At 44.9% G+C, this 27166-nt stretch overlaps 2 protein-coding genes and 1 long non-coding RNA gene across 4 annotated transcripts in view; 1 reads left to right on the top strand and 2 right to left on the bottom strand.

The window, feature by feature from the left end:
• Positions 1-10474: 10474 nt before the first annotated feature.
• LOC111235847 (rho-related GTP-binding protein RhoU-like) lies at positions 10475-16349 on the top strand. Of its 2 annotated transcripts, XM_022764419.1 has the most exons (4): positions 10475-10483; positions 13857-13971; positions 14138-14196; positions 15528-16349. In XM_022764419.1, the coding sequence occupies exons 1-4, from the start codon at positions 10475-10477 to the stop codon at positions 16014-16016; spliced, it is 672 nt and encodes a 223-aa protein (XP_022620140.1). In that variant the 3' UTR covers positions 16017-16349. The 2 variants fall into 2 exon arrangements, with proteins under 2 accessions (XP_022620140.1, XP_022620139.1); XM_022764418.1 differs by lacking the exon at positions 10475-10483 and having other exon boundaries at positions 13701-13971.
• A 5475-nt stretch (positions 16350-21824) lies between these two features.
• The window catches only part of LOC111235848 (B-cell receptor CD22-like), a 27664-nt gene continuing 22322 nt past the window's right edge, over positions 21825-27166 (bottom strand). The window contains exons 4-7 of the mRNA XM_022764420.1: positions 23068-23168; positions 22762-22849; positions 22580-22640; positions 21825-22416 (exon numbers count right to left, since the gene is read on the bottom strand). Of these exons, the coding sequence (XP_022620141.1) occupies positions 22321-22416; positions 22580-22640; positions 22762-22849; positions 23068-23168 (346 nt within the window). The 3' untranslated portion in view covers positions 21825-22320. The remainder of the gene's footprint in view (positions 22417-22579; positions 22641-22761; positions 22850-23067; positions 23169-27166) is intronic.
• On the bottom strand, positions 23206-25915 carry LOC111235856. Its single transcript, XR_002665705.1, has 4 exons — positions 25869-25915; positions 24695-24739; positions 23551-23811; positions 23206-23328 (listed from the first exon to the last, which is right to left on the bottom strand). It is a non-coding gene; the product is annotated as an uncharacterized LOC111235856 (long non-coding RNA).

Below are 27166 nucleotides of genomic sequence, written 5' to 3'. Positions count from 1 at the left end.
GGCCAGCGGAGATGCGGCGATAACATCAAGCAAAGGCCTGAGGCGATTGTGCCAAACACTCAGTGTGCTGGATGCAAACTGCCTAACCCGATCCGCTGAAACTGAATACCTGTAAACTCTCTGTGCTCTCGCTCCTTAAGTTGTGGTTAGAAATTGTGCCGCTGCGCGTTTTTACGCACGGATTTACCCTAAAGAAATGGCGCGATTTCGCTGCCTTTCATTTTCTAATGCGCTGACGTGAACTGTACTCACCGGCCACGTGAAGCCGAAGTTAATCCTGATGGGGTTGGTGAATGAACTCTCCGGGATGACCTCGGGGACCTGGAACGAGTTGGAGCCGAGGACGGGCGTCACGGCACCGCCGTAGGTGCACGGAGGCTCCGGAGAGGCGTTGGGCTGGTAGTGCTTGAGACAGATCCTGAAGAAGGTTTTACATTCGCACTGCTGCTGGAAGGACGAGGTCAGACCTCCTTTACAGCAGTTCTTGTTGCCCTGTACTCCCTTCTTGTTTAGGAACTCCTGCAACTTCAGCTCAAAAACTCCCGAACAAAACCCCTGCGGAGGAAAGCAGCTTGTTATCATTAACCATACACACGGTGCCGCTTGTGTATGAGTGTGTTGTGGTAGCAGTGAGGGGAGGGAGGGAGAGGAGAGAGAGGGGGGTGGGGTGGGGTGGGGTGGTGGTGATGGTTCATTGTTTGGAAGAAATAGAGATTCAATATCTTACCTGGCACAGCAACATGGACATGACGGCGAGAGTCAGCAGGATGACGCGCCCCATATTAAATAAATACATAATAAATAATAAATAAATAAAGTAAAAAGTCTCGGGGCTCGGCTGGTCCTCAGGGTGCCTCCTCCTGTTCAAACCCTCTGAGGAAGATGCATTGAGCACGTTTCTGTCGCCTCACGGGGGTTTTCTCATCAACTGCTGCCGCTGTCAGCCGCGCCGCTCTCACTCATGTCCCGAGGAACAGGAAGAAAAATAAAAAAGGATAAATCCCAAACCTTAAAAAAAATAAAACCACAAAACAAGATCTGTGAAGTTTTGAAACAGAGAAGTCCTCCAGTTCCGTTAGAAAGCGTTAATCCAGTGCGTAAAGAGGAAAAGAAAAGAAAAAAAAGAAGATGGTTCCTTGTTTTGTTTGTTGAGAAAGTGACAAATTTTAGGAAGTAGCTTTTCTTTTCTTTTTTCAGTGTGTGTGAAGGTCTTGGTCTAACCCAAGGACAGATTTGTCACTGGTCCAACATGCTTCCTTCTACTTCCCAATGTCTTTCCTCACTGTGAACTGTGCGTCTGTCTCCAGCCAAGGCCGCCTGCAGCCTGTTATATACGGCCTGACACATGCTATGGTAATAACATGCAAATGGACACCCCCCGCCACCCCCCACCCTCTCCGCCTCCCCCTCCTCCCCGACTTCACCTCCCAATCTGGCCCGGCTCTCCACAATGGGATCCCATGCAAGTGCCCCCCTAACAGCCTAAAGCAGCGCAGCACACACAGCGTTAATATCCCAGCCCAAAATGGAGATGTGTGAAAGTATCTCCGCTCGAAGGAAGAGGAAGAAGAAGAGGAAGAAGAAGAAGAAGAAGAAGAAGTGAAACTTGATGAGAAAAGTGCGAGTCGCGCACGTGGAGGACAAAAAAAAAGAAAACACGAACACATCCCACGTTTTTTAAAGCTGACACTATTTTTTTCTATCTTGTTTATTAAAGTCACAGGTTAAACTGAACATTGTTGAAGCTGGAGACTTCAAATTCACAGGATTTAAAGGAAGTAAAATAAACTTTTTCTTGTTGCCTGGAGACCACAGCCCCCCCCCCCCCTTCCTCCTCCTCCTCCTGTACATTACACTCTGATTAAAGTGATTCAGTCGAATGAGGAGCACGGTTAAACTCTCCTTTAAAGGTGGCACTGACGCAGAGAGTGAGGAGTGCAGAGGCTCCTGCAGATGCCACATCTCCTCCTGGCATGTGGAGGTTAATGACATGTGGTTGGACTGATCCCTCCAGCTGTTGCCTCACTGGACAAACTCCTTTGTTTTTAGGGCGTCTTAAGATGTTTTGGGTGAAGTGCCAGAAACACAGTGTGAAGTTGATTTCATAAAAAAAAAAAAAAAAAAACCCCCCCCCCCCACCACCCTCCCCTTCCAAGAAAAGAGAGAAAACATGTTTCTTGGTCAAACCCTGACTCAGTTAATTGTTTACACCCCCTTCCTCCTCCTCCTCCTCCTCCTCCTCCTTCCTCCCTCTTTCCTCCTCTGCACACACACCCTCAAAATTTTGTTATTTGTGGTTGTGGGAAGAATTTGATGCTTTGAATCGACTCAAAAGACTAAAGAAAACATTCCTTGGCAGAGCCGCGCGCGGTGAGGTAAACGACTGGAGGGGCTGCACTCCTGCTTCTCCATTTTGCTCTCTCCTTCTTATTCTCTCAGCTCAAGATTGAAGAAAAAAAAAAAGCGCGTGTATAGCCTATATGGGTGTGTGTGTGTGTGTGTGTGTGTGTGTAGGTAGGTGCGTGCGCACCGGAGTCGCTCGCGTGGCCAACATGAGGGGGAACTTTTGTTATTGTGTGTGGTGGAGGAATAAGTTTGCTCGACCACCCCACCCCCCCCACCCCCCTCAAGCTGTATGGTAATTCGGCCAGCACCTGCTCTCCCCTCAATAACAGCGTGCGCGCGCCTCCCTTAGCTGAGCGCGCGCCCACACGTCCCATACACAATACACTCTCTCTGGCCTCCCACCACACACACACACACACACACACACACACACACACACACACACACACACACACACACACTTTTCACTTCACATCAAACAAACATAACCGGACAAATAGATTCTTCTTCTTCTTTTTCTTTAAATATTGACCAATTTCAACACAGCACGAGGGGGGTAATAAAATGCTTGGGGCCCATTTTTTTAAGTCTTATTTTGTGTAAAGGTGTGCACGTGAATGCGCGCGCGTGGATGAATAAGGAGCACGAGGTGTGTGTGTGTGTGGTGGGGGGTGGTTTCTTAATTAGGTCGTTCATTAGAAGTGTGATTTCTCTCTCTCTCTCTCTCTCTCTCTCTCTCTCTCTCTCTCTCTCTGAGGTCTTTACTATCGCGAGCTGCACTCGCGGGCCACCGTACCGTGCACATTGCGTCACTATGTTCAGATATGCACATCACGGAGGCTGCTGTCTCTCCGGTGTCCGTTACCTGCCGCTGTGACCCCCCCCCACCTCTCCCCCATCCACACTGCGGCTGTCAGAAGACCCCCCCACACACACACACACACACACTTCACCCACTCTACTAATACTACCCCCCCCCCACACACACACACACACACACAAAGTGACATGCTTTCCCTTTCTCATCCAAATTGCCTTCACTTCATATGTCGCGTAACAGGCTGATGCGTCCGTAGTTACTTATTACCTCTAATCAATGGCGGCAACAACCAAACAAAGTCCTTCTCCATTAATAAACCTGTCCATCTCTCCTTTCACACCGGGACATTTCTCAAACCGGACCCCGCGGCTGAACCGTGACCGTCACAATCGGCCTGTGATGGAGACAAGGAAATCAATTACAGTTTCACCCGCAGAGAAGACAGGCGTGTTTGGTCTGGGAGGAGGGAGGTTTGAAATGTTTCACAGCCACTAAAATTTCACATTTTGGTTCAAACTTCAACTACAAGACTCGAGTAAGTGAAGAATCTGCCTGTGAAATGAACTGAACCTTATTGATGCTGTGCCAGATTGATGTAACTCATGAGCAGGGCCTGGTCGTGTTTAATTATCACTGTGTTGACCACAGAACGTTTAACCAAAAAATTGAATAAAGGCTATAATAAATATGACGCATATGAAACTGAACCAGAGCCCGGAAGAGAACTCAGAGGAATCGGATGAAACTGCTCTGGGATGAACTGTGGAATCAAACTCAACCAAAAACCCTGAAGCTGTGAAGCTGAAATAAAGACCCTGCCCACTCTGGACACAGTTGTGCCTGTACTTTGTGTCCCCTCTCCTCCTGGCCCAAAGATGCTGCTGGCTGAGCTCTGACTGTTTAACTAAAGTGCTACTGTAGGGGGCTGCTGTAGTTTAACTCCTGCCCACCAGTAGCTGCGCCAAACAAAAAAGGGTGACTCGGGGTCTGACTATTCATCCATTCTCTGCGCTTTAATTTCCATTGATTGTGAATGCAGCAGGGAGGGAGGGAGGGAGGGAGGGAGGAAAAAGGGAGGGGGGGGGGTCTTCAGTGAAGGACCACGACACGCCTTCAGACGCGGACAGACCCTTACAAGCCATCTGCCACTGACTACCCCCCCCCCTTCCACATCCAGAAAACGACGTTTATTTTCCCTGCTTCCCTCCCTCCCTCCTTCCCTCCTCCGGCCCGAAGCGCACGTCTCTATGCGCCTCTGTCCACCGGGCTCCGTCTACACTCAACTGGAAGCATGTTAAAGGACCTGTAACGGTATGGGCCCTCCGGGGCCATATGGCGAGGGGGAAGCCAGGAGGTTTTTTTTTTTTTGGTCCCCGAAGAGGAGACACCACATGGTCACTCGTGGGAACGTAAACACGGCGCGCATCACACGATATCGATCATATGAAGTGGTGATTGGGGAGGGAGGAGGAGGAGGGGGGGAGGGGAGGGAGGGAGGGTGCCACTGTGTGATGATCAATTGATTTCCTCATCAGTGCAGAAAATATTGACGCATCATCATCCGCAGTGAAAGCTTCCAGGCCGGTCGATGCGCAGCGAGTGGCGCCCATGGTGGTGCCAGGGTTGGAGGTTCCATTCCCTGAGTGATGCAGAAAGGGGGATGGCTGCCAGGGTTGGATGGAGTTGAGAGGAGGAGGAGGAGGAGGTGGTGGAGGAGGAGGGGGGTGGGGAGTCTTATAGAGGCCACCCGTGCTAAAATGTAGGCTGCTACTGAAAGACTTAAGGAAATGGCACATTTGAATCAGCACTTTCTCAGGAGAGAGACACTTTTACGCACGACTCCCCCCCGAGTCTGTAATGACGTTTACGCACAAAAACCTGTTTCCACGGTGATGAACAATGACTATAGTAACCACACGGTGAACTACAATGAGTCAATAGTGAGTTCATGGTACAGAGTTTCAGTTGAGAACCCAATTATAAATGAGTTTCCTGTCGGTTTCAATTCTTCATCTTTCGGCGACCCACGATCTAAGACCAGGACCTGGACCCGGACCGTCCCTCCGGGTCCGCTTCGCCCGCTTTACCTGCTGAGGCAGAGATCAACAGGCTCCCTTTGTGTCCAGATCAGATTACTGTGGCCAGCTGCTGGAGGAGGGGGCCACAGGCCAGATCCGCGGCTCCCCAGGGCTCTTCAGGGGTTTCCGCGAGGCTCCCCGCGGCTTCCCACGGCTCCTCGAGGCTCCCGGTGCAGGCTGCCGTCTCATTTGCATACGCTGCTGTTACTGGAGACGTGCTGAGCTTAAGTTTATGGGAAGAGTGCCGCAGTAATTACGTGGGGGGCCCAGAGACGCGCCTGCAAGTGTGTGTGTGTGTGTGTGTGTGTGTGTGTGTGCGCGGAGACACTGGGGACCTAAAAAAGAAAAGAGGGGGAGGTAAAGAGGGGAGCTGTACGTGGCCGGTCGCGTGCCAATGTTTATGAAAACACATCTGCCGCGCACCCCGGGGTGACGCACCACAACATATGCGGGTCCCTATGAATAAAATCGATAATTCAACAACTGATACTGGAGCGCGCGACACGTTTACCCACAACAAATACTCAACAACCTGCCACGAGGACGAGAGGAGCTGAAGGGTTAAACAAACATCAACACACAACTTCATAAACACTGAGGTTAATAAAGGAGGGAAACTATTGATGAGGTCCCATTAGGAATATTATGGGACTAACAAAGTGATATTATCTGAGATTAAATAAAGTGGCTGTGAGCTCCATGTAAGTTTGTATAAAAATATCTTCTACATTTAAAAAGGAGCCATAAAATGTGAAATTGTCTCTAAACTCTCAGTATTTCTGTAACTCAGACTCATTAAAAACATCAAGAGGTGACAAATTAAAGCAGAAATCAGAGAGAATAACACATGTAGATATTTGCATGCAGGGGTGGTGATCATCATCTGTGAATGTATAAAAATGCAGAGGACGCCTCCTTGATGTAGATTTTGGCTCAAGATGCCAAAAAAAGAAAAAAGGAAAAAGAAATAAATGAGAGCGTGGTGACTCACTGGATGGTGGGAAGAATATAGAAAATATAAAAACGGTGTTATGGTCTTCACAGTCATCAGATCGTCGATGCTCCACCTTTTTGTTTGTTTCCTGGACTGAATTATCTCAACAGCTTGGACTTGGTTGAACCATTAAAACCTTGTAGAGACGTTCATGGTGCCCAGAGGATGAACCTTAATGAGTTTGGAGCCACTACGAGGTTCAGATTTACTGGATGGATTCTCAGATCCATGTCCAACACTGGACGATCTCTTAAACCGTTCATCTAATGACTAAAGACTAAATACCTGCCAAAACTAATGGCATTAACTGTGCATCATTGCACAATTAGCATTTAGCTCGAAGCCCCGTGGCGCCGAAGTACAGCCTCTCAAGAGTCCGCAGCGAGTCTCTGATTAACAGGAAATCATCACTTGTGGCTTCAGGCTGTAAAATGTCAATCATTACATGATACACTGTTCCGCAGCAGACTCTGTTTGTTGAGTGATTTTACTGAAGCGCAAATCAAACCCAATAAAACCACCCAACAATAAAACCATCCTCGTCTTCAATCGAGGACAAACATATTAAACACCTGTGATTACTGAGAATCTGATTGGCTTATAACCTGCTGCTATCACCACCTCCGTCAGACGTTTGACCCCGGCGCCCATTAGTGATAAGGTGACAGGTGATAAGACCTTGCTGGCAACTGAAGATTAATTAATGATTATTTTAAAATTTAATGACGTTTTCAAACAAAAGGGACCAACAAAAACTCAACGCCGCAAAATTTGGAAGCTCCGGTATTAATTCAAACTGCAGGTTTTCCTGTGACAGCAGCGACCGCCGCACAACAACACGCCACTTCTCCCTCTTAACTCTTATTTTGTTCCATCTCAGCTTAATCACCAGTGTGAATGATGAGAGTAAATGGAGGACGTCCACTCCCCCCCCCTCTCTCTAACTCTCCCTCTCTATCTCTACAACCATGAGCATCTGCCCAGAAATGAACAGATGTAGGCACCTGCGTTGTGGGCCCACATATGCGCACGTCGCCCCCCCCCCCCCCCCCCCCCCCCTTCCCTACCTCCCCTCTCCCCCCTCCGCCTCCATACACCCCCTTTCAACCTTCCATGGGACCCGGGAGCGGACCACAATGGGGGAGAGATCAGGGATGCAGTAACCAAATACTGCCTATCCCCCCAGGACACTTGCTCTGTTAGAGGCATTGTCACCAGTTATATCAAGTGGCTGCACCAAACAATCTGCTGTATGACTGCTCATTTGAGACATAACATAATTCAGAGGGACAGAGGGAGGGAGGGAGGAGGAGGGAGGAGGGAGGAGGGGGGGGGGGGTACAGAGGTGGCTGCCTGGATAATTTATCTTATGGCCTCCAATATGAAGTGGTGGGTGTTTTTTAAATAAGTGGGCTCAGGTTTTCTTGCAGTTGGAGCTTCGAATTGAATTGAACCAGTCTCTGGATGAAGTGGCCGTTGGGTTCGTTGGGAGGGTCCGGGGGGGTGGGGGCGAGTGTAGTAGGGGGCGGTAGGGTGGCAGGTGCTCGCTGGGGTAGGAGGATGAAAGAGATGCTTGTCGGAGCAGGGTGGGTACAAGACCAGGTTACACATAAAAAGCCTTGTTTTTGTTCGAGGAGAGCGGCCCGACAGCCCACCGGTAGAGCAGCGGTGGATAATGGCGCCATAATAGCCCCATGTCCCTATCTCTCAGCTGCCGCTGGACGACAGAGGATCCACACGCACCTGTTGTCGTCCCCCTATTGTGTCCAGCTAGCGTTAGCGTGCTACACCTCAGGAATGCTCCCCGTCCAGAGGCCTGCCTGATCGTCCCAGGAGAGAGCTTAGCCACGTTGGGATGAGGGGAGGGTGTCAGGAGTGTGTGTGGAGGACTTATGAGGCGGGGGGGGGGCAGCAGGGAAGCTTTAGAGGACAAGGCAAGGAGAAGGAGGGGAGGTGGAGGTGGGAGGAAAGGGAGGGTGCGTTCCTCCAAAGCCAGTGTCCTCTCTCCTCCTCTCCAGGGGCCTGTCCAGAGAGCCCTGTCCTAAATCACTGGCCCCAGGGGGAAGGCTCTCCTTTGTGAGGAGATGGCCCCTGCAAGCTGGGCCGCCAGCTGCCACTGCTGCAGCGTCATGCCCCCCCCACCACCACCTCCTCCTTCCCCACACACACACACACACACACACACACACACACACACACACAACACACACACCTCCTCCCAGTGTCCCCTCCACCTTCAGCACCATGACAATGCTCCCTGCGGCCGGGCCACAGGCCAGCAGAGCATTAAAAAGGACTTGGAGGAGACTCTTGAGAAAGGCCACGGCGGGGGAACACGTTTTTTGGACGAACATTGATGATGACAAACTCAGCGCAGGGTTACGGTGCGTGACACGGTAACCTGGACCAATCTCACCCGCACCCACCCTCCCCATCAGAGCCAAAGACCGAGAGAAAGAAAGGTCATAATTTCTGTGTGATGGTGCGTAACTTACCACAGCTTGCAGCTGAGATTCAGGACGACTGAAGACGTGAAGGTTCCCCTCAGTTCTCTGTGTTGACCTCGAACACGTACGATCTCTCTCTCGCTCTCTCGCTCTCTCGCTCTCGCTCTCTGATTTCCTCCGAGTCAGAAGAGATCTTAAGACTTTTTCTTTCACATTTCCGGCCGCACTCGTAAACATCGCTCTCTCGACTTCAACCTTCAGACTCAAGCCATAAAACTAGTCCAATGTCGACGCTGATACCGGCCTTATCAAGTCAAATTCAGTTTGTTGAACTCTTTAACATCCACCTCCATCGGTTCAGGTGTGTTCTCTGCACCTTAAAATCAGGGTTTTCCTTTTGGAAACGATCCTTCGAGTCTGATTTATCGACACATACGGAGGAAACACGCGGCGTCTCAGTAAGAGAGCGTCACACGCGTCAGTCCAAATGTGTTTCATCGCGTTGAGTTCAGGGCCTGTTCAGTATTTTTATATGCGTCACAGAGCATGATAGTTTGTTTTTTTTAAATTGTATGTATTTCATCATGAGATTCAATCATCACATGACGGCCTCTGATGACGCTGCGTTCATGTCATGTCAGATTACTGTAATTACCAGTTTCCCCACTTGTAAATAGTATTTACATCAAAACTTGAGTCGTAATTGTGAACATGGACGCCTCGCACCGGTCAGAGTCAGTGGTCCTAATGTGGACCATGCACGGGATATTTTAACCCTCTCATGACCGAATCTACCATCACACCGCCGCCTAACACTCAGAGGAGGGATCTCTAATCGCTGGGTTTAAAAGCGTCACCGGTCGTCACTTTGTTTATTTGAGGCGAGAAGTTTCAGTTGCACCTGATGAGCCGTGCTGCCTCACCAGACGAGACTGCTGCCGCTTCAACAAACTGACACTTTAAATCTCATCCCCCACCGCCGCCACCGCCGCAGCTCTGTAGGAGGATTTTCCCATCCATTGCTAAGGGAGGCGTTCTCCATTGTGCAGCTTCTAATGATGATTGTAATGATGGCTTGTCCATCTTTGATAAGAAGCAGCACGCCCCTCATTAAAGGGCCCGGGGCCCCGGTTCTCATGGCTGCCGGTCCTTCCCCCGGAGTCGGACAGCAGGCGAGGGGAGGCGAGACGACACCCGTGGCACACGCCTGTTGACCGAGCCACAAAGCAAAAGCGTGTGACACTCGCCCCACCCCCGCCGCTCCCATTGTCCCTCATTGTCTCCCATGAGTCGCCAAGAGACAAGACCAATCCTGTTACCTCCCCTCGCCTCTCACCCCCCTCCCTCCCCCGCGACCACCAAAACCACAACACATCATATTGCTGACCAAACACAAACACAACACACACACACACACACACACACACACACACACACACACACACACCCCTTCATCCTTTTGCTCTCTCCCTCACAATCAATTTTACCAATCAGCTGATCTCTCTCTCTCTTTCTCACACATCCACCAGGTTCCCCTCTCCCCCTTCTTCTCCCGCCTTCACCAACCAACCCCCCCCCACCCCCACCCCCCCATCAGCTGCTATGTAAGGTTGAAATCCATCATTGTGTGTAAAGAAGGTGCTCATGCACGCTGCACAGCCATTACCATACACACACACTTAGTGGGGTGTATTTTTGAGGAGGGGGGTGGCGGCCTGATTGGTCCAGCAGGTTTAGGGTGAGGTAGGGTGAGGTAGGGTGGGGGGGGGGCTCTAATTCACTGATTCACATGCAGACAGTATTTCTTGGTGGTGCTGGAGGAGGGTGTGGCAGGTGGGTGGGGTCTGGGTTTTAGGGATGCTGGATGGTGGTGCTGATGGTCGTGGGACGGAGGAGAGAAGAGGAGGAGGAGGAAGGGGGGAGGCACGGGGTGATGGGGAGGGAGGCCGCGTGGGGGGGGGTTGCAGCGGCTGCTGGGGTCAGGCCTGTGTGTCCTGGGAAAGTTGGGTTCTCCATTTAAATCTGCACATGTTGCGGCCTTCTGGTGGCTGCGTGAATGCGCACGGTGACAGATGGCCCCGGCCCATAACTATAGAGTCCGAGCAGCCCGGTCCCCCGGGGGGAGAGAGAGGGAGAGAGAGAGAGAGAGAGAGAGAGAGGGAGAGAGAGAGAGAGAGAGGGAAAGAGAGAGAGAGAGAGGGAAAGAGAGAGAGGGTGCAGGGGAAGAAGAGGAGAATGTAGCGCTCAGCTGATCCCATCAAAAAGAGAGATGAGGGAAGGAGGAAAGGCGGGAGAGGGGTGGAGGAAGGGGATGACAGTGTGCGTTTGTGTGTTTGTATATATATGTGTGTGTGTGTGTGTGTGTGTAAATTATAACGGGGGAGGGGCGGGTCCTTAATCCCAAACTCTAAATTGAGTTAATGTATTTGCCTGGTCTGCAAACTCCAAAAGGAGGCCCAGGGTCCCCAAAGATCCTGATTAGGTGTCTAGTTTATCAGATGTTGGAGGAGGAGGAGGGGGGGGGCTGTTTGTACATGAGTAGAATAGCAGCTTTGTATGTTGTGTGTGTGTGTGTGTGTGTGTGTGTTGACAGGGTTATGGGTTTCTGGGTCTGGTGCCAGCTCCTGGTGCAGGGCCGCTCCATGTCTCCATTCACAGAGTTGGTGGATCTCTGTTGTTTTTCACTGACTCCTGGTTAATCCTGTTAAGCAGTGATGTCAGCGCCTGGTTAAAGATTATTTTTAGCAGATTTGCAGCGTCGAGGAGCCGAGAGACGTCTGCCTGTATGACGACCAACTTCAGTCTCAGGACTTTTCTTTTTTTTCTTCTCGTCCTCGTGTTTCACTGAGCGTTTAAGATTTAGGGTTTTGATTTCCTGCAGTTTGAGATGAACAAGGACATTTTCTCACTCACCTCTGCTGGGATCCGGCCGTGCACATGAGTTTGGTTTAAGAGGGAAGAGACTCCTGGAACCTGGAAATGAACAGAATTGACTTAGTGGTGAAATAATGAAGGATTTTCTTCAAACTGGAACAAAATGAATCTTTGCGGGTCGAACGGCAGAAACAGTTGCTGTCACTTGTTCTGCTGCTTCCACTGAGTGTGACTTGTTTCTGTGGCTTTTCTTGCATGAACAGAGTCAGACACACAAAAACAATATCAATAGAAATAAATGATGCACAAATAAACATAAAATAAAGTTAAAGGAAAGAACGTGTGCAAAGACAAAAGGTAAAACAATTAAAAAAAAGAAGATACTGAATCTTAAGATGAGAAGGATGTTTGGATATTTGTGTGGACACATGGGGAGCTACACACACTGGGGCTGTGCATGTGTGTGTGTGTGCGTGTGTGTGTGTGCATATGGTGGGAGTGAAACCACACACACACACTCACACTCACACTCACACAGTGCTGCTTTGCTGCCATGTTGTCGCTCTGCAGCCTCCTGGAGAAGTGGAGACACATGAAGAGAGCAGATGGGTTTTTTTTTGTTTTTTGTTTTTGGAAGCGTTTTGCTCATCGTCTGTGATGAGACAAGAAAAAAAAACGAGGTTAGTTTAATGTCTCAGGTCGTTAACAGCCTCTTAACAGAGAATCAATCACAGTCTTCAGTGGTTACTAATGTTCCTGTCTCACAGCTAAAGACAAACTTGTATCTGAAAATTAAATTCTATATATTTTATATCGTATAAATATCTAAAGTAATTCTTTGTTTAAAAGGCAAATGAATCTCATGTGAATCTGAAGGAGCTGCCAGCGGTCAAATAATCTGTCAAGTAATCAATAATCTGTCTCCTTTTTTATTTAGCTTGAATGTCCTGAGATGCTCACATGAGCCTGTGTCAGACTCCCAGGTCACTTCACCTGCTAAATAAAATTCCCTCGCACGTCAGAGACTGTTTCAACTATAATCTAACGTCTGAATGTTCCTCGTGCGCTTCCTGCACGGCGAGGATCACAAAAAACAAACAAAAAAAACACCAGGGGCAGAAAAGATTATTTCCTGCCCCCCCCCCCCCCCCCGTGTGTTTACTGCAGCCTCCTCTCTCCTCTTTTGATGTTTTAATCTGTTTTCAGCTCCGGGCTCTTTATCTCTCTCACTGTGGAGGCTCTGCTGTTTATCTGCTGGTGACAGTGATGAGAAATGATGATTCATGCTGCATCCACTCCTGCTTCCTCGGCTCAACCACTTCCACCACTAGGGGGCGCCAGTGCGCCACATCACCTCACCATATCTCGCTATAAACAACCTGCTGGTCTATTGAATGGATGTTATAAGACATGAGTAATGAGTCAGAATGAGAAATAAGAAGCTAAACAGTTTATTTATATGATGCTCTAATAGATTCTTTCATTTATTTGTCATTTATTTGATTTTTATTCTGATTTATTCTGCAGGATTGTGACTCAGGCTCCATCTGAGAAGTTGTTTTTTTTATGGTTTATTATAATTTATTGGACAAACAAAAGTTGATATTGAGCTGCACTGTATGTAATCACTGCCATTGGTTTCTGTGATGTTACAATTGGAGATTTAAATGAACCAGTTGAATTAATGCAGAAAAAAAGACTCAATAACTATATGAATTAACAATAAATATGAAAGTTTGGAGTTTCATTTGCATCTCGTAATTGGCTAAAGAGGGAGACATGCTGTATATATCGGATAAAGGTTTTCTGAGAGCTTAGTTCATTTCACTTGGAAAGCTCTGGAGCTTCATATGGCGCGCTGCGCGGTAAGCCTCTTAGGAATCACGACCACAGCAGATGCAGGGAGAATGCCAATCAGGAGCTCCCGCTGAGCGGAGAAACCCGACGGCTGTGCCACTGTGCGCGTCCAATCTCCGCCACGGTTCGCACACAAGACACTTCGACGTCGTCTGGAGCTTTACAGTTTTGCAGTAAACAACCCAAACTGGTCCGTGGAGGATGGAGCGCGCGGAGAGTCTCCAGCGACTCTGATCGGTGAGGCGACTAAAACAAATACTCCCCCCCCCCAAGGTGAAGAAACCATGCTGCCTCAGGAAGTCGGGAAGCAGAAGCCCCGCCGTGTGTCGGACCCGGTGTGCGGAGGAGACTTCCCCCCGGTCCCGCCGCGGCGCTTAAAGAACCGGGACTTCCCGCTGAGCGTGAAGCGCCGGCGGTCCGGTTCCGCACCTGAGCGCAAGGTGAACTGCGTCCTGGTTGGAGACGGAGCGGTGGGAAAGACCAGCCTCATCGTCAGCTACACCACCAACGGATACCCGACAGAATACGTTCCCACAGCGTTTGACAACTTTACCGGTAACCTGTCTTTTCTACGTAGCTGTTACGCACAGATTTTTACGCACACCTAAAATGAAATTCCTTTTTTATCTAGTTTGGTTTTCTTTTAGTCAGTCATGTGCCACGTTTGACTGTGATTAAGCTCGTACAAGACAATCAATACACTGTCTGTTGACTTCCTCAGTGATGGTTGTGGTGGACGGGAAACCAGTGAGACTGCAGCTCTGTGACATGGCCGGACAGGTGAGCTGCACCTTCCCAACCTCAGGGCATCAACATGATCATAGAGTAAACCTTTAACACACCTGAACACGTGACCTCTGTAAACGTGCATTTACACATTTCTCTGTCGCCCTGCTCTGTCCCGACAGAAATGGGGGCTGGTTGATGGATCGATCAATGTAAGTGATCAGTGATCAATAAGCGTTTGTCCTACACCTTGCTGTGTTTGTGTTGGTCGCCCCCTGCAGCCGGCTTTTAGACGTAGACTGAAATCCCCTCAGACCCCTTTAGTTTGAGTTGACTACGGCCCCATCAGCCCTGTAACCCCACAGTCAACTTCTGCCCCCTGCAGGAAGACAGTGAGCCCCCCCCCCACCACCACCCCTCTGTCACCCTGTGCTCCATCGCCCTCATTTGGTTCAAACACAGAGTCCCTGTAAACAGTTTTTATTGGGACTATTTCTTTAGTTTCTTTACTAAAAATAATTCCCAGACACCTGGGCAGATTAAACTAAACCTCTCAGCACAGCCGGACGCAACCAGAGAAACAGGCGCTAATTTTTAATAATTCAGAGCATAAACACACAGTTTTAAATGTGTAAATCAGTTTAGATCTGCAGGTACGTGAAAACTGTGCATTAAAGCCTAGATTGATTCTGAACATCCAAATCCTCTTATAAATTTGAATGTTTTAGATTTTTATATTTGTGAAAACAGTTAAAAAAAAACAGTTTTTTCCTCTGTGATGAGCAGGTAAGACCAGATGAATCTAGGTATAGATCAAAACCCACCTTCATCCATCAAACCAAGTCTAGACTAGTTTTAAATTTAGTGTTTTAAGAACTGTTTCAGATTTGTGGACAATTAAACGACAGAAAAAAGAGTGAATCTTAAGCAAAGAAAACAAAAATGTGTGATGTTGCCATTAGATTTATCTTAAAGTAATAAAGGGGTCTGATATTTGAAAGATAAGATTGGCAAATATTCTATATTTTTACTTTAAATACTCACTAGAGCTCCAAATGTGGATTAATCCACCAATGAAAATAGTCCCCAATATATGAGCTTTTTCCTGCTGTGAGAGAAAGTTTGATGAAAAACTTCAGTGACCGGCTGTTTAGGGAGATGACGGCGTTTTTAAAGAAACAAAACGATATATTTGTGACCGGTTTTTCAAGAGTAACGCCCTGAGTACGAATGGACTGACCACTGTAGGGAAGTCTGAAAGGATTGAGAGAAGGACCAACACGTTAATTTCTGGTCTTCTTCATGGGATTGGTTCACAGCAGGGAAGACAGAGTGACACCAGTGTCCGCGTTGAGTCTAACCTGACGTTTCTTTGCTTCATGAAGGACGAGCTGGAGCGCCTCCGGCCGCTTTGCTACAAGAACGCAGACGTCTTCCTCCTCTGCTACAGCGTGGTCCGGCCCTGCTCCTTCCGTAACCTGATCGACAGGTGGGTCCCGGAGATCCGTCAGCACTGTCCCGGCGCCCCCTTGATCCTGGTTGGCACCCAGCTGGACCTGAAGGAGGACGTCCAGGTGCTGATCCACCTGGCAAAGAACCAGGAGCGGCCGGTGGACACCGAGGAGGGCCAGCGGCTCGCCCAGGAGATCGGGGCGGCGAGCTTCGCGGAGTGCTCGGCGCTCACCCAGAAGAACCTGAAGGACGCTTTTGATTCGGCCATCTTGGCCAGCATCCAGCTGACAGACACTAGCAGCGTCCAGCAGCAGAGGATGACTCTGAAGAGGAAGACGCCAGACAAGATCAAGAGCCTCTCAGAAACCTGGTGGAGGAAGATCAACTGCCTGATGGGAGAGCAGAGCTGTGAATTCAAGTGACCGACGGCATCATCACAAACATGGGCCAGATAACGTTTGCAGATACTTAGATTTGGTTTTCACCTGCTGAGAGACGGTGCAGGGTGGGTGGTGCAGCCCCCCCCCGCAAAACTGGCAAAATTATATTACGAGGCTGCAGCAGCAGATAAGCATCTTTATTAGTACAAAAATGCAATGTAGGTTTGTTGAATTATGGGAAATGTAGTACCCAGAGACCTTTGAGCCCAGCACATACTAGGGACTAAAAGGAGGACGTCTCTGCCTCTGCTGCATCGATTTTTTTCTTTCCATCTTTACTTAAGTGCGATACTTAAATTGCTGAAGACTAATACTGTTGAGTGTATAAAGCCACTGAAAAGAAATCAGTGCGGTGTGATATTCAATAAGGCACCATGCAGAATTTAAACACACTTCCTGATAGTCCTGCATGTAGTCCTGGTTCGCACATGAAATTAACTTCACATTGATCTTGTTAGAGTTGCATCTTTCTACCTCATCCCCCTCGATTTCTTTTTTACTTTGTTTTTTATAAACACATATAAAGGAAGCGTTATATGTGCGCGTCTTTTCGCTTCCTGACCCGATTCTTTTCCGAGCGTTTTCCTGATGCTGTTAACCCCACCCACCTGAGGCTCACCGCAGATTAAAACCAACACCACAAATGTTACTGGACCCACGTGTGTCTCGATAAAGATCTTGACTTTTGACTTGTAATTTTTACACCCCAACACTACTCGTACTTTGTTTGACTAGTTAGTAGGTAATTAATTTATTTCTATATGTATTTATTTATCATTATTATTATATTGTGATCATTCACCTTGCCATCACTGATCATGGAAGAATGTTCAGAAGCCTTGATTAAAGTTGTCAAAAGGAATGTCTCGGGCTCGTCACTTGCAGGTAAATCAAATGTCAAACAACGTTTCAGTCAGTGTGAAATGGGGAACGTGACTGTGCAAACCTTCAGTGCACTCAGTCCCCACAACTTCTGCCCTTCATCCATCACTGTATGATCACAGGACGTCAGCTCTGGGATCCTCCTGACCAGCAGCACAGACATTCATCTTCACCTAAAAAAAATAAATATAAATAAATAAATCAGATCTGGAGTGAGGCAGTCAGAGGAAAAGCCTGTACAGGAGGAATTGCTCATAATCTCTTGGTAAGCTAAAGATCAGTTTGCTCAGCTTTCCTCTCTGATTCGGTCGGACTGGTGGAGGCTCCTCTGGTCGCAGCCTCGACTAATAGGAGCAGACAGGACCACCTGGACTGGATTAGACCAGCATATGGAGCCTGATTCTCTCCCCCAAGGAGGCATCACACCTTGAAGAGCACGAGAGGCAGATTCCTCCCCCCCTCAGGGGTTTATCTGGTTCTTATGCACAAACAGGAAGTAAGGAAAATTTATTTATAGCCCATCAAAAACTGAGTTTACAAATGACCTCATGAGGGACTCGCATACATTCACTAGAGATTTACTCTGACCCTGAATCTGTATCCTGTACAGACTGTAAAGCCCCTTGATGCACATGTGTAATTTGTGATATTGGGCCATATAAATCTATTCTGACTTGACCTTAACCTTGACCCTAAAATACCCCAGTCTGGACCCTGTGACTGATGCAAACTGTATTCACCACAACACAATTAATACACTTCTAAAATACAAACAAACAAACAAATAAATAAATTAAAACTGTTCTAACCCCAGTGATAAAGCTGAAAACAAATGTGTTTTGGAAGATTCCTCCATGAACTTCACTAAACTACAACTATAAAATCTTAATAATTAGTCTAATAATAAATATAATTGTGTTCTTAATATATATTACAGGATATCTCATGAAAACTGTAATTTCAAATACAAAATATAGTTTGGCATTAAACAAACAGGTAATTGTGATATAAAGTAATGATAAAAAATTATTGAGAAAATGAATTAATGGCAAATAATAATAGTTAATATAGTGGAATAATTTAAACATGACACATTTTAAATAAACTGTTTTTAAAGATCAAAAACGTTGATGAATCGCATTAATGAAATTAAGGGTGTTTAGTATTTCTATTCTTCATCATTTTAATTTCCTTAATTTTACATAATTTATAACTGACCTGTGTCATGTTCAGCCGCAGCCTGTCCACAGACAGGCCTGGACAGGAGGGTTAGGTTTAACAGGTGGCCTGATTCCACCTGGCCTACATTCTCCACAACAGACACACAGACAGCTTGAGAGATTTTACAGACAGGTGTGGTTACTTCTCTGGACATCTGGTGACGGCCGCTGATCACCTGCGCACCTCCAGTCCCCGAAGGAGTGTTTATATTTTACACAGCAGATACAAACTACTACCTACTACTACGTCAACTGCATGAATTAAATGTTATTTCTGCCCTTTGTGATTGTAAATTCCATTAAGGAAGACTGAAGGAATTAGGTTGTTTTATCTGCCACATGAAGTTTTACCACTAAAGAACAAAGCTGATTCGGAACAGGCAGAGTTGCCACATTTAAAATGTAGCACTCATTTCACACCAAAACTGTGTGATGGTGCAAAAACTTTGCTTTGTCTTTAATTAAATAATTAATTAATTAAATTAAAACCCATCTTGGTCTGAAGGTGGCACCAGAGGAAAGACTGTGTTTTTAAAGTGGCTGTTTCAGGATTCAGCTGGTCATGGTTAAGCTCTACACTGCCAGACTTCCAGAGTGACGTTAGCCCTGTGTGATTATTGATTTGAATCAGGAGAGTATGTTCTGTCCTTGAATACATCTACATATATAAATAAAAATTAAATATACAGTCCTTGATTTTGATAATAAATATAATTCCAAAAATGTCACAGCTCATTCAGTTATTCATTCATCCTCTGCCACTCCCACCTGCCCCTCCCACCTTTCAGCCACCTGACTCCTACCCACCAACCTACTCACTTGTTCTACTTTCCCCAACTACTTCCTGGTCTGTCTCAGACTGTCTGAATGTACACTAATTGTCATAAATGAACGTACTGAATTCATTGAAATTTTCCCTGATGGTGGCATGAGATTAAATTCACAAGATAGACCTTGAATCTGTCCGACAACTGTTGACACATTTCACTCCAAACCGTAGAATGTCAACCTATGTGGTGCTATACCGTAAAGGAGTCACCCACCATAAACATGTGCGCACAATCTCATGGCAATCATATATGTGTTTACGAATAACCACAAGTCAATTTATAAGTTTCTTAAACAGCCAACGGGTAAATCTGTAGTAGAGTGTTTAGAATCAGTGAAACATAAGATATAAATATTCAGTACCTGCCACACAGAGTTGGACAACGACAAATCCACCGCATGCTGCTTTAAAACACACATGGTTGGTTGGTTCTCTCCTCTCTCTTCTGTGGCTTAAGACAATTTAAAACACATCAGCAGTTAAACGACATACATGAGAAATCAAGAAATACAACTGACATATTTATGTAGCCTGGTAAAAGATGAAAACTATATTCTCTAGTAGTGGTAAATTCATTTGGAGTCTCCACTTTGGTTCAGATTTAACAGAGATTTTTCTAAACAAGCAAAGTTCCAACTTCATGCACAAAGCCTCCCTTTGTGCTGCAGCTCATTTTGCAAACGTCTGAATGATCCCACACATCTCAGTGACTAACACACCTAGCTGAAGTGCATCAGTACCATCTAATAGAGTGACTAGAAGCCTATGATAACTTAAAGCGCCTGAACACTGTATCTACGTCAATAAGTTCAGTTCAGTGCAAAAGTTTATGGTTCATCACATAAACCCAGTTAACTCAATGCATGCAGTGCATTTGGAAAGTATTCAGACACCTTCCGTTTTTTCACATTTTTTTATGTTTCAGCTTTATGCTAAAATAAAATAAAAAACCTGCAAATGTATTAAAAAGGAAAAACTGAAAAACCACAGTATTCAGATTCTTTGCTGTGACACTTGAAATTTAGCTCAGGTGCCTCCCACGTTCATCTTTGAGATGTTTCTACACCTTGATTGGAGTCCACCTGCGGTGAATCCAGCTGATTGGACATGATTTGGAAAGGCACACACACCTGTCTCTATAAAGGTCTCCGGGCTGACAAGGCAGATCAGAGCGAACACGAAGACATGAGGAGGAAGGAGCTGCCTGCAGAGCTCAGCAGGGTTGTGTGGAGGCTCAGATCTGCCCAGAGGAAAAGAAAACCAGCAAAGAGAGAGAGAGACTCAGAAAATCTCAGATTAGTCTCAAATGAAAGCTCTGAAATAATTCTCAGATTTTCTCAACTTTTGTGCCTCTTATTGATCTCAGGCAAGAGAAATCAGAGCGCTACCTCTATGAACTCAATCTATTCTCATCCTACCCTTTTAATTTCACAATTCCATACAAAGGACACAAAAACATTTCTCCTGCACGGTGGCCTCCATAATTCTTAAATGGAGAGATTTTGCAACAAGCAGGACATCATGAGAGAAACTTCCACCTCCACAGTGTAGATTTTTATTTTAGCATAAGGCTGCAACATAACGTGACAAAAAATAAAGGGGTCTGAACATTTTCTGAATGAACCGCAGGTGCATAAACTGCGGTAGCTCTTTACACTCTGTCCTCGGGCTAGCTTAAGCTTTTTGGCGGCAAAACCATCCACCTTGTACAGTCAAAGGTAAAACGTTTTCAGCCTTGTGTTCCTCCCTGAAGTCACTCGCCACACGTGGACAAAATCAATCAGGAACTCGGCAAACGATCCACGATGAAAAACAGGTGAGTCGCTTCCACTTCCGGTTTTGCTCTCGCGCCATCGCCTGCTCCTCTTCTTCTTCTATGATGTTTTACGGCAGTTGGCATCCAAAATGTTGCATTACTGCCACCTACAGCTTACTTTCCCTCAACATCCGGTCAAATCAAATGCGTTTTTTTTCCAGTCCAGTCATCCTTAGAAAAATAAATAATATTTTTTCTCTCTGAGCAGTGTCTCCTTTTCTTAGCGATTATAATAATTAACTAATAATAATAATAATAATAATAATAATAATAATAATTCAACATTGACCTCAACAGTATTCTTTTTTTATCTGCTTCCTTTGCCAGTTTATCTGCTCTCTCTTTTCCCATAATGCCTGAATGTGCAGGAACCCACGTGAATGTGATATTTTTCATTTGACTATTGTTATTTTTGAATAAGCGACCAGTATTTCATAAAGAAAATCCTGATGACATCGAAATCCAAAGCCCACAATTAATGACCAACCAATAACCAATCAGTGAGATATTTAGTTCACCAAAATACAATATCCAATGAAATGTAAAGTGTAAAGGTCTGTGGTCGTGACACAAACTTACTAAAGACAGATTTCCTTCCTCTAATAATTAAGCTGATAGAAAATGTACATTTACATTTACAGCCAGAAAAATATCTGTCATCCCTTCATGTTTCTGCCGATCCAATTCACCCCTGAACTGTGAAGACTTGAGTTCAGAGACAGGGTTGAAGGGAATATAATTGTAATATCAGAACAGAAGGATAAATGTGGATTGTATTTGTCTTCATTAATTGTACAGAAAATAATCTGTTATGATAAATAGAAACTAATTGTTTAAAGCTGGAATCCAAAACTTTCTGCACACTGTCGCCCCCTGCAGCAGGAAGAGGGAACTACAACAAACTCCAGCGTTGTGGAAGCTGCCTGTTTAACTCAATCAACCACTGCAAAACTTGGAAAATGTAACATTTAACCAAGTGTGATACTACTGACCTTGTCTTAGATTTCAATACAATAAAACACACTAAATGCTGTGAATTCAATGTGTTTTGAATTGACTTTATTGACGTCATCAAGCAAGACAGGTGTGATCAGTATCTCAAAGTGATAATTGAAATTTAAAATAACATTTTTCATACCAGTTGTAATTCTAAACATGTAAAGTAACGACTCAACTCAAATTTACATTACATTCACATTAAACACTTTAAAAGCAAACAGGTTTTGCACCAAAGTGCTTCACCAAGACAGACATATGTGTATGTGCATAACAGATGTTATGACTTGGGCTGAGGACCTGGGAACATGTTGGGCCAGAAGTTTCACTTTGCTATTTGGGAGTCAAGGACTTTTTTTCTGCTACATGCTGTTGCTGACTGAAAACTGAAAATGAAAAGGTTTTGAAGTTGAAGATAAATGTATCTACTCCCCCACATCCTCTTCGGCCTCGCTCTCCACAGTGAAAGAGGTGGGGGAGTCATTTTGCAGAAGTTGATTTCAGTCTTTTCTTCCATTCAACAGACTCTAACCTGACTGCACTTTACATCCAAGCTCCCTGCTCCTTCGTGGCTTCTCTGTGCGCTGCAGTGACGGCCCCCAAGTTCGAGACTTCCTCATACACAGGATAAGAGCCCATCTGATAGAGAGAGCACAAGATGAGACTCATTTTATCTCAGATATCCTTTACAGTGTTTAAAGTTAAGTTCTTCCTTTTAAATTGTTCTTTGGCACAATTGAAATCAGTAGTAAATTCTAAACATCATGGTATGATTTGTCACTAAAGCCCAAATGTCTCTCACCTCTATAGTCTCCTCATAGCCCTCATTTGGTTCAGTGGTGGAGCTGTGAGTTTTTTTCTTCCTGAGTAGGTTAGTAGAGAAAATGCTGTTTGTGAAGTCAAAAAATCTTTTTTAAAATAAGAAATAAGATCTTTTAAAAACAGAAGAGCTGAGATGGAAGTGATGGATTATTGTTGTTGTACCTCCTCCACAGAGTCCACAGAGGCAGAGGAATCAGCATCAGGACCACCAGAGTCAGCCTGATGATGTTCATTATCAGCGCTGAGTTCCCTAGAAACAGAGAAACTGTAAATATATGAAATTTGTGTGAACAGTAGAATTAGTTAAATTACCAAGTGATACTATCTGTTAACTCGGTGTCATCAGTCTCTGATATCATAAACAGGACATGCATGTATTCATAGCATCAGTTAAGGTTTGTTCTGTATTGAAGTGTGAGCTTTTCTGCGTTGAATTACTGTGTGTGTAGATGAATGTGTGTAACTCACCTGCTACAACAGTCAGATTTAAGGTGGAGTTACGACGTCCTCTTGTGTTCTGGGCTTCACAGTAATAATTCCCACTGTGTTCAGGTCTGAGGTCAGTGATGGTGAAGATCTGTCCTGAAGCTTTTGATGAGTCTTCATTCTCCTTGTACCAGGTGTAATTAGCTGCTGGGTTAGCATCACTGCTACAGGTCAGAGTCACTGAACTGCCCTCCACTATCTCACCAGAGGGACTCACTGACACAGAGAGAAGCTTTGGAGCATCTGGAGAAAATTATGGACAAAAATACAACTAAGATTCTGTGTGCAGACCTGATTTAAAGTAAATCACTTCGTATTCTCTGGTTTTTGTAATTGCTATATAAATAAACTTTATGTGTGAAGGATGTAAATTCAAACTTTCTACAGCTACATTTTAAGTCTGCAGCTTGGCTGTTGCTTCTTTTTAACAAGTGTCCAAGTTATTTGCTCACGTTTTCTACTCACACTGGACATCTAAGAATAGAGACGCAGAGTTGATCTGTCCATGTTTATTCTCAGACTTGCAGTAGTAGTTCCCTCTGTCCTCAGAGCTGATGGAGGAGAAATGATAAACTCCTTCTGGTCCTTGAAGCAGTTTTAGGTTCTCCTTGTACCAGGTGTAATTAGCTGCTGGGTTAGCATCACTGCTACAGGTCAGAGTCACTGAACTGCCCTCCACTATCTCACCAGAGGGACTCACTGACACAGAGAGAAGCTTTGGAGCATCTGGAGATTTGTTAAGATTAATTACTAAGTGAGAATGTGTTGCATGATATTGCTCAAAGACTGCCAGGGGAAGCTGAAGAAAGAACTGATAAGTAAAACCTTTCCCTGCAGAAAAGACTTAAAGGAAAAGTTGAATATACACACACTGGCTTCCTTGTTAGACATTTAGCTTAACTTAGCATAAAGACTGCGGCTATCTGCTGTCTAAAGGTAAAAATCTGCCTAGAAACACCTCTCAAGTTCACTATTAACCGAAGTGGAAGCAAGACACACTGTGGGTTTACGGAGGGTTATGTGCTTATTTCTTGATGACAAGACAACAGGAAGTCACTGCAGCTGACTCATAAATAGTCCAGCACATAACCTCCCGTAAAACCACAACTTGTCATTTTTATGTGTGAGGTAAAAACCAAAACGCATGGTGGTAATAGGCTACAGAGAAGGGAAGTTGAATGACTCATAATAGAAATACATGTCTTACACAAAGATGACAGTGCAGTAAACTAAAGGTTCCACCAGATGGCGGTATATCAGTGGAAGAGGGTGAAGTAAACACACTCTGAAGGAGAACGGTGACCCTCCTGTCCTTTCAGAGCACAGGAGATGCTGTTTGCATAATAAAAATATCCTCTATAAGAAGATGTTTCTTTTGGAATTTATTCTCCATTCTTGTACCAGACGTACGGCAGATTATCAGATAGATAACGACCACTGACACATTTATGGTCTGCCCCGGTACACCAAAAAAAATATGCAGTCTGACATTGAGTTCACGTGCACATGGAGATTTGAGTGTGTGACACAGTTAGATTAAACCTACAACATTCATATTTATGTTTTCCCGAAGTTAAAGATTTTGAATTGGAAAAAATATAAATGTTACCTGAGGGTGGCTGAAAGACTTCTGATGAGGTGACAAATCTTCCACCTGTTGTGAACATGAAAGTGAGTCTTTTTTGACTGTCAGAGTTCAACCATTCTTATAACCGTAATGCACACATTCCTCTACAGCTTCATTGCTACAGCATTTTATAAAACGCAAAGTTAAAGATTCCCTCCAGACGTATTTTAACACACATGAAAATACTGTGTATTTTTTGTTTTTTCACAAAATTTGGAAAATATTAACTGCTTCTCTCTCATTGGAAAATTCAGAATCTATTATTATGCAAATTAATTCTCAGTGAATGTGCACATCACACTTGTTAAAGCTGCATATTGAACCGAAGCCTGCTCAGGGGTGAAGTGGAGGGAGGCGATTTTTTAACAAAGGACATAACAGGATTAGAATATAACTATAAATAAAACATGTAAAATTAAAAACATATACACTGAATCTATTCTAAAAGATATTTGCCCTTTGTATTTGTTCAACTAAACAGGGTCAGGGGTGAACAACTCTTTCTTGGTTCCTCTCCTCTCTGTTCACTCTGCGCTGGGCGGCATGTGTTAACAGACTGCTGAGAAATGCAGAACACTGAGGCGGTGGCAATTATTCACTGCTGCTGTGTGACATTTATATAATTCACATGTGCATCAGTGAAACGTGATACTCCACCCAATACCCGTCTTTTAAGCACGAAACACTTTGACTGTGTCGACTTGTGAAGATGGCTCTTTGAATTATGTTGATCGTTGACATGTTTTTATTGTAAAAAATAATAATTTGAAAAGTATTCAAAGAAACATTTTAAGCCCTTCCTATATATAAGTTCTTCAGGAAGCAGTGTCTTTAGACGTATTCTGACAAAAGAAAGAAAGAAGAGAAGAAAGAAAGAACAAACCATGAGCAAATAAATAACATAGATGGAACAGTAAAGAGAACTGTATTAAGCTACAGGGAGGATCTGAGAAGTTTCTGTGCATGTAATGAATCTTTTTTTCTGCTGTGAAAAGTGACAAACACAATTCAAGCTGAATATAGAGCCTCCATTTTAATTATAATTGAACACAACGTGACCACCTCCTTTGTCTCTATTTGTCAGTAAAGCATAATCAAGATTATTTCAAAGTCTTTTTAAAATCAGTGAAATTTTTAAAATAGAAATATACAGTACCTAATGCTGACAAGAGAAAGATGATGAATCCAGTGGCTGCCGCTGTGTAACTCATGGCTGGTCCTCTCCTCTGTCTGTTGTGGCTTCAGAGACGTTAAAATACATGCAGGTATGCACACATTACTACAGAATAGTGTTTTATTCTGTAAAATAATAGAAGATACAGAAAAACTTAACTTCAAAACTCAGAAAAATGCAAAGATCATTTTCTTACAGAGACGTGCTCTACAGACGAAACATGCCTTTTTGGCACTTCTCAAGAGATAAACTGTTAATAAGAGATCGAACTTCCTTCCTCTAATCATGAAACCTATGGTGAATAAATTAAATGTGTGAGAAATAACAAGACCAGCCTTTAGCATCCTGCAGCAACTGTATCATACAGTTTTGGTCTCTGCTTGAAATCCATCCACTTATTAAACTTGAACTTGCTTTACAAAGCTGTATATGTGCTATTTTGTCTATATATTAAGTCCCTGTTGTTCATTGTGATATTGTTATTCTGCTTTCAAAGTACTTTGTAGCATTTTTCTTTGTTTCTTTCTCTTTTTTTATTTTTCAAGAACTCTATTTCAGTTATCTACTGAAATGCGCATGCGCACCAGCCAGCCCCGACCTGTCCTGTGTTGTAATACCACTTTGTGACACTAGACGCTGTGTGAGTCAGCGGAGCGTCAAATCTGCCCTCAGTCCCACGAAGAAGAACAACTTCCGGCAGAGCTTGAGGTTAGCATCACAGAAACACAGGAATGGCTAAACCGCCTAAAGGCGATATTCATCCCGAAGGACCGCTCCCGACAAGAAACCACGTTCAACGGCAAAGAAAAGAAGCAACACGAGTAACTCTGGATGAGGCTTTCCACCGCTGGAGACGGCTCCTGAGAGTAAAGAGATGCGGTTTGATGCCAAGCTCGCAACTGTCCTGTTAGCCTGCCGAATCCAGAAGATGTGTCTTACACACAATGATTATATATTTACAAACTTTGACTGTGTTTAACATCAATTACAATATTAATTGTCATTGACTTTTTTCTTTCCCCTGTTTTCACAGATGAAAAAAGAATTAATTAATTTTAGAAAGATTATCTTTGAAAACCTTTTTTTTCATCTGTTCTTAAGTTCTCATTTGCCTCTCAGGACTTCCACAGTAGTTTGTAAGACGACTAAATGACTGTAGCTCAGACTTGTACTGACTTCATGAATATTCATAATGTGAAGAGGAAGGAATCGTCTTCTTTTATCAGCTTGACTTCTGTCCTCTGCACAGAGGAACATCACCTTCCTCTCTTGTAAGACGA

The sequence above is a fragment of the Seriola dumerili genome, unplaced genomic scaffold, assembly GCF_002260705.1.
Source record: "Seriola dumerili isolate Sdu_G_001 unplaced genomic scaffold, Sdu_1.0 BDQW01000538.1, whole genome shotgun sequence".
NCBI classification, from domain to species: domain Eukaryota; kingdom Metazoa; phylum Chordata; class Actinopteri; order Carangiformes; family Carangidae; genus Seriola; species Seriola dumerili.
This window is presented reverse-complemented; position numbering and strand designations above follow the sequence as displayed.

Bases quoted from the DNA above. Each gene is read 5' to 3' on its own strand.
- LOC111235847 (XM_022764418.1), top strand. From the start codon at position 13,701: ATGCTGCCTCAGGAAGTCGGGAAGCAGAAGCCCCGCCGTGTGTCGGAC. The intron at 13,972-14,137 runs GTAACCTGTCTT...TGACTTCCTCAG, and splicing joins AGCGTTTGACAACTTTACCG to TGATGGTTGTGGTGGACGGG. The intron at 14,197-15,527 runs GTGAGCTGCACC...TGCTTCATGAAG, and splicing joins TCTGTGACATGGCCGGACAG to GACGAGCTGGAGCGCCTCCG.